General features: G+C 37.4%; 1 protein-coding gene and 1 pseudogene across 1 annotated transcript; both read left to right on the top strand.

The window, feature by feature from the left end:
- The first annotated feature begins 514 nt into the window (after positions 1–514).
- Positions 515–1,975, top strand: LOC137809182 (uncharacterized). The gene is made up of 2 exons (XM_090297903.1): positions 515–1,163; positions 1,260–1,975. Exons 1-2 carry the CDS (start codon positions 515–517, stop codon positions 1,973–1,975), a joined length of 1,365 nt encoding a protein of 454 aa, XP_090154029.1.
- A 4,056-nt stretch (positions 1,976–6,031) lies between these two features.
- LOC137813086 (small nucleolar RNA R71) lies at positions 6,032–6,137 on the top strand (annotated as a pseudogene).
- Positions 6,138–7,575: the final 1,438 nt, after the last annotated feature.

Here is a 7,575-nt window from a genome sequence, read left to right as displayed (position 1 = left end):
AAGGATTCCTACCCGTTGCCCAGTATAGATGCTTTGGTGGACAGCGCCTCCGGATGCAGGTTACTCAGCTTCCTGGATGCCTTTTCTAGATACAACCAGATCATGATGCACCCCAGGGATGAATGGAAGACCGCGTTCATGACGGAGCTGTCTTGCTATTACTATAAGGCCATGCCCTTTGGGCTAAAAAACGCAGAGGCCACCTACCAGCAACTGATGGACAGAGTGCTAGCGCCCATGTTGGGGCGGAATGTCCAAGCATACGTAGATGACATGGTGGTCACCTCCCAGCAGAAGGAGCAGCACGTAGCTGACCCGGAAGAGCTATTCACCACGATAGCGAAGTACAAGCTAAAGCTGAACCCGAGAAGTGCGTGTTCGGGGTTGAGGCAGGGAAGTTCTTGGGTTTCCTACTCACTGACGAGGAATAGAGGCAAATCCTGAGAAGTGCGCCGCCATAATAGCTATGAGAAGCCCAATCTCAGTAAAAGAAGCACAGTAGTTGACAGGGCGCATGGCCGCTCTGTCCAGATTCGTATCGGCATGGGGAGACAAGGGACACCCTTATTTCCAGTGCCTGAAGAGGAACAACAGGTTCGTTTGGATCTGTGAGTGCGAGGAGGCGTTTGTAAGATTGAAGGAGTACCTGGCCAGTCCACCAGTGTTGTGCCAGCCAGAGCTAGGTACCCCACTTCGCTTATACTTCACAGTTACAGAGAAGGAGATCAGTTCGGTCTTATTGCAGGAGCAAGACCAGGTGCATAGGCTAATCTATTTAGTCAGCAAGGTATTGGAAGGGTCGGAGGTGAGATACCAGGCCTTAGAGAAAGCAGCCTTAGCAGTGGTATTCTCAGCGAGAAGACTCTGCCACTACTTCCAGAGCTTTACTGTGATAATAATGACAGACCTTCCAATCCGCAAGGTCCTACAAAAGCCAGATGTAGCGGGCAGAATGACACGATGGGCGGTGGAACTGTCTGAATTCGACATACACTATGAACCTAGAGGCCCCATCAAGGGCCAGATCTATGCCGACTTTGTAGTGGAACTCTCCTCGACAACCACATACCAAGAAGGGGCATATTTCAGATGGGTGCTATCTGTAGATGGTTTCTCAAACCAACAAGGTAGTGGGATTGATGTTATCTTGGAGAGACCAGATGGTTTGTTGATCGAGCAGGCCCTACGTTTCGCTTTCAAGGCCAGCAACAACCAAGCAGAGTGTGAGGCCCTGATCACTGGAATGTTGTTGGCTAAAGAGATGGGAGCAAATGGGCTGTTGGCAAAGAGTGACTCTTTGCTAGTTACAGGCCAAGTCACGGGGAAGTACCAAGCTAAAGACCCTCAGATGGCCGCATACCTGGAATATGTCCAGGTCTTGAAGGAGTCGTTCGAAGTGTTCGAGTTAGTCCACGTGTCCAGAGAACAAAATGCCCGAGCTGACTTGCTTGCAAAGCTCGACAGTTCGGGCAAGGGGGGCAAGCAGAGGACGGTGATTCAGGAGAACCTGAAGATACCTCGAACCACCATGGACAATGTGGCAGAAATTCAACAGGTTAGCACATCAGAAGGGATGAGGAGGAGCCATTGGTCGCTAACGCAAGAGATAGTGAAAACACCCAGAATAAGCAGGTATCCAGTTTCTGAGGAAATAACGCTACAAGTTTACCAGGTTGAATCAGGAGAAACCTGGATGATGGCCTACCAGCGCTACCTAGCCGATGAAGTACTCCTATTAGAACTCGCAGAAGCTCGAAAAATTAAGAAAAATTCGAGCAAGTACACCCTGATCGATGTGAAACTGTTCAGGCACGGATTCACCCATCCTACACTGGTATGCGTAGACAGTGAACAATGCACGCGCATCATGGCAGAACTACACGAAGAGATATGCGATAGCCAAATCAAAGGCCGATCTTTCTCGTCAAAAGCCATTCGTGCAGGGTATTACTGGCTAACCATGAGGGAAGATTGAACGAGATACGCCCAGCAGTGCAAGCAGTGCCAACAACATGCTGATTGGCACAAGGTGCCCCCAGAGGAGTTGAGATCGATCTACAGCCCATGGCCATTTCATACCTGGGGAATTAATATTTTGGGGCCTTTCCCTTTGCCAGTACGGCAGATGAAGTACCTTGTGGTTGCCATAGAGTATTTTACGAAGTGGATCGAGGCTGAGCCAGTGGCACAGATCACAACCCATAAAATCCAGCACTTTGTGTGGAAAAACATAGTGTGCCACTTCAAAATCCCAAAGAGGTTGGTATCTGGTAATGGTACCCAATTTGCAAGCCAGCAATTGGGCAAACTATGTACAGAGCTGGGAGTGAAACAAGTGTTCGTATCGGTATAATACCCCCAGACGAACGGACAGGTCGAGTCAGCCAACCGAGTTCTTAGTGGTCTGAAAAGAAGGCTAGAGAAAGGCAAGGGGACTTGGGCGGAAGAAGTTCCTAGAATCGTGTGGGCTTACCACACTACTACCCAATCCACAACCAGGGAAACACCCTTCAGCTTGGTGTATGGTTCAGACGCAATGATTCCAGTGGAAATTCAGGAGAACTCACTGCATTTCTAGAATTTCGTGGTCGAAGAGTCCAACGAAGAGAGAAGACTGAACCTGGATCTATTGAATGAAGTGAGGGAGGAAGCAAGGATTAAGCCTGAAGCCTTGAAAACGAGGTTGGAATACAAGTACAACTCTAAGCTGAGACCTCGGCAGTTCCCGGTCGCCGACCTGGTGATGCGGAAGGCCCACCCGTACCTATTAGAAAACAAGCTATCTCCCTAGTGGACCAGTCCTTTCAGTGTAACGGAGGCCCTTGGGAATGAAGTATACAGGATCGAAACATTGGAGGGAGGCGCGATCCCTCGTACTTGGAACGCGACCAACCTGAAGTTTTATTTTAGTTAACTTTTGCATTGTAAATGTTTAAGGGGGCACTCTTTTTCCCTCATCAGGTTTTTTTAACGAGGTCACCCGAATAAAAGCCCAGTTATTTAGTTAAGAAATGTGGATTGCAGTTAAATGAACCTCTCCCTTGTAGTGATTAAGCCAAGAGCGGAAGTAGTATGGTTCCTCAGTGAACCTACCTCTTGGGTGAAAAATACTCTTATTCAAATAAAGATCATAAAAAATATAAAAAGATATAAATTCATAAATTAAGGATTATTTTATATGTAAATTAACAATAAATCCTCATAAGTGCCTATATTTTAATATGAAATATTACTGAAATTAGACACTTATCACTCTCCCCAACTTAGAATCTTGCTTGTCCTTAAGCAAAGTAAATGAATATATTTGAATTTAAATACAAACAGCTTATTCACTAAACAACAGATCAAATTAGAAACTTATGATGCTTCCGAATTCAAATATAGAAAAATATAGACACAATCAACTTCCAGGATCAAATCAAAACAAACAAATGACAATTCATCAATGAATATCTTCTCATATGCCTCACAGGTAAGTATTTCTCTCTATTTTCACTGAATCATAACAAATCACGGTTGTTTTTCATTTCATCTTCAAATCACAAACATATTAGAAACATGAATCTTGAGGTCTTTTCCAGGGTTGTAATGAGGCTGGGCTTCCAAAAAATTTGTTTTTCATAGATAACAAAATGCACATCTTAAAGAAGAAGAACATACTTACAATTCAATTATAGAGAACATATATGTTATCTAATCACCACTTTCTTTCGATGTCCTTTTTCCTCATTTTCTTTCTGACTTTTCATGATTTTCATGATGTTTTTTTTTTCTTTTCTATTTCTTTTGCTTCTTCTATTTTTTTTTTTCAATAATAGGAAAAGATTATTCCTATTTTCAACTTTTTGAGCTTTCACAATCAGAACCAACCATTCTCTTTTCTATATGTATTGCATCTATGTTCTCCTTCCTTAAACATGTTAAAGGGTAGGAAAATATATCATTAAAGGTTAAGGTGCAATATTAACAAAAATTTTTTTGGCCCAAAGGGATATAAAAAAAATGGAATTCTAATATAAAGGTTGGCTTTTTGGCCATGGCTCCTAATTAACACAAACAAATGCTTCAATCATCTTCATGCTCTTTTATGATGCAACAAAAACAAAAATTAAGCAACCACAACTGTCAATTCATCAGTAAAACTCTCAAAACTGTTTAAGGTTCACACACTCACTTGGTTTAAATGGTCTCATTCCTTTTTGTCTTGTCATTATCTGTCCTAATCAATCATTCTGTTAAATTTTCATGTATCATAATTTTAACTACATTTGAATAAGGATTCAATCATATTTTCTTTTCTAACTTGTGTCTAATTCATCTCACTATTTAATATTTAAACACAAATTCTTTTTTCCACAATTCTTAATTAATATTCTAGTTTTTTTTATTTGAAAAAAAAACTAGAAAACAAACAAATTAAAATTGAAATTTATTCAAGAAAGATAATTCAAGACTTAAAACTACCAAACTAACAAAACAGGAAATTTATTCAAAATAAGCAATAAAAACAAACTAAACAAATAAGCAAATAAACATAAAAAAAAAAACCAAAAAATAAAATAAATAAAATAAGACAAAATTCAAATAACTGAAAAGAAAAGAGAATTAGAAAGATAAAACCATATTTTTGCTCAATCCTCTCTTCTTAAGAAGTCATCCAGCATTTTGTTAAAATCTTTATCTATAATCTTGCTTCATTTGCTGGATCAGCCCCCTGAATAATAGAACCTGTCCCCAGGTCAAAAATACATAACCTGCAAAATGATTAGGAGGCATATGGGATTTTTTTTTATATTAGTTACTTTTTTATTTTTTTAAATAAAATCAGCAAAGGTAATAAAACAACATAAAACTAAAATGTGGACTGGGTTGCCTCCCAGTAAGCGCTCGTTTAACGTTATCTAGCTTGACGCCTGTTTATTTCAAGATGGACAACTCTCTTTGTTGCATCACGTTGTATGCATTCTTCCTTGTTAGTAGAACATCTTCAACCACACCATAAGGATCTTTGATGGATCTGTCTGCCAACTGCATCTTGGTGGGTTGAACCTCCAAATCGCCTAAATACAGTGCAACCTTGTCCACAGATAAAACACCTATAGACACGAGAAGATTAAAACCTCCTAAGTTCTTGGAATTTTGAAGCAAGTCCTTTTGAGTCATGAAACTGCATCTAGCCTCCAACTCTCTATTTCTCTCTTCAATATAGCTCTTATTCTTCAGAAATCTCTCAAATGTTGAATCTTGCTTCAGATTTCCTGCAAAATAATTCCTAGGGAGCAATTTGTCAAAGAATTTTCTTTCCTTCTCTTTTTTTGAAGGAGGATGAGGATATGATAAATATTTTTCAAGAACACTTCTCTCCTTATTTTTAATTTTTTCTTCCCCACTTCTTTTCGTTTCTCTCTCTAACTCCTCAGTCTCATTTTCTTTTTCAGCTATTACATTATTGCAATGCTCTTTTGGGTTGGTTTGGTAGTCGACTGAAAACTGACCACTTTGTATTTCTTTAAATTGTTTGGCCACTATTCCCATTTGGATCTCTATATTCCTAATCGTTGCCATGCTATTTTCTTCCATTATCACAAGCTTTGTTAGGGCTTGTTCAACTTTACTCATTCTTTCAAGCATGGATGGATCCTCAACTCCAGGTGAATTGTTCAGATAAGAACAGTGACCATTAAGATGATCACCTCCACAATAATCACACATGATTGATTGACTCTGGCTTTGAGATGAATGCACAACATATAACTGTTGGGGCAATTTAGCCATTTGTGCGGTTAGTTGCCCAATCTGCTATGTCAGAATTTTATTTTGAGCCAAGAGTGCATCTTCTAACGACCCTTCCTTCTGAGTATTTTGTCTATCATGTTGGGCTTGATAATCAGTTGACACCAACGCAACAATAATCATTGTCGCTTGTTCTACATCAAGAGCCATCATTGTGCTGCCAGCTGCAGCATCTAGGAGCATCTTTGTGTTAGATCTGAGACCGGTGAGAAATATGCTCAGTTGAGCAATATCTTCAAATCCATGATTTGGGCATTTTCTAAGCATCATTTTAAATCTTTCCCATGTCTCACAAAATAATTCATCTGCTCCTTGTCTGAACACAGAAATTTCAAACTTTGCTTTGATGTAGCGAAAGATTGTAAAAAATCTTTGCAGAAATTTTTCCTCTACATCCTTCTAGCTAGTGAGACTCTGATTTGGAAGTGATCTGAGCCAATCTTTAGCCTTTCCTGCCAATGAAAAAGGAAACAAGCGCATATAAACAATTTCAATATCAACGGATTGAAAACCCATTGTTCCCACCAATTCATAAAATGTGTCCAAATGCGAATATGGATCCTCATGTTCCATTGCTGTGAATTGATGGGTACTGATGAGAGTGAAAAAATTGGGATTTATTTCCAAGGCCTTAGCGGTAACAGGTATTGCGATACTAGAATAATCTTGGTCCTTGGTACATGACATAATCTCCAAGTGTCCTCCTAGGAGGTGGTGCTTGTTCTTCTGTCATGTTGCTTTCTTCCTAAAACATATTAGTGGAGAAAAAAATAGAGTATTTTTTTTCTTTAAAAAGAATAAAATAAAATAAATTCAAAATAATTTTGAAGATAAAAATAAAAACAAATATGCAAAATAAAATAAAAATAAAAAAAAACAAAAATAAAACACTAAAATGACATTAAGAGAAAAATAACAAAGATATTAAAAAAAATATAGATAAAATAAAAACTAAAAACAGAATAAAAGAAAACACTAAAAAACAAGAAATAATGTACTTAAAAATAAAAAATAAATACTAGAAATAAAATAAAAATAAAATAAAATAAATCCAAAAAAGAATAAAACTGAACGCTATAATTGTAAACAACTAACTAATATTCTAATTAACTAGCTTACCTAGTAATAAAAACTAAAACTAATAATGAAAAATAATTAATTAAAACAAATAAATAACAATTAGGAAAACCTAAATAAAACTACCTAAATAAAACTACGTAAACTAATCCTAAAAAACCTAAAATAAAATATAATAAAACAAAACAAAATCAAAATCAAAATCAAAATAAAATAAAATAAAAATAAACTAAAATAAATAACGTAAAGAAAAAAAAAAAACAACAACAACTTTCTTTTTTTTAAAACAGCAAATCTATAATAAACTCAAATCAAATATAATTTGTAATAAAATAAAATAAACAAAATCAAAACAAATCAAAACAATTAAAATATTTATAATATTTAGGAAATTATACTCAACAACTCAACCCTCTTCCCCGACAACGACGCCAAAAACTTGATGACTTTTTACGGCAAATGCACTGCGTTTGTCAGAAGTAATAATTATCCATAAGGACGGATATCGATCCCACAAGGAACAATAAATTATCAAGTACAATATTCGCTAAATATAACAACGTAACAATAAAAGAGTTTAGAAGTGATTGTGTTGGCACTGATCAATAAGAAAACAAACAAAGAATTAGTTGCTTCAATTGGAAAAATAGGGATTAGGTTTCATCTCTCCCACTTTCATGTATTTTGATTAGCATGTTAATATTG

This window comes from Phaseolus vulgaris, chromosome 2 (assembly GCF_051622355.1).
Source record: "Phaseolus vulgaris cultivar YP4 chromosome 2, ASM5162235v1, whole genome shotgun sequence".
Classification (NCBI taxonomy): Eukaryota; Viridiplantae; Streptophyta; class Magnoliopsida; order Fabales; family Fabaceae; genus Phaseolus; species Phaseolus vulgaris.
The sequence above is the reverse complement of the archived record's forward strand: the minus strand, read 5'-3'. Positions and strand labels throughout refer to the sequence as shown.

Coding starts and splice junctions, on each gene's coding strand:
- LOC137809182 (XM_090297903.1), top strand. CDS start 515: ATGGCCGCTCTGTCCAGATTCGTATCGGCATGGGGAGACAAGGGACAC. Junction 1,164..1,259: donor TATCTTGGAGAGACCAGATG/GTTTGTTGATCG, acceptor TGTTGGCTAAAG/AGATGGGAGCAAATGGGCTG.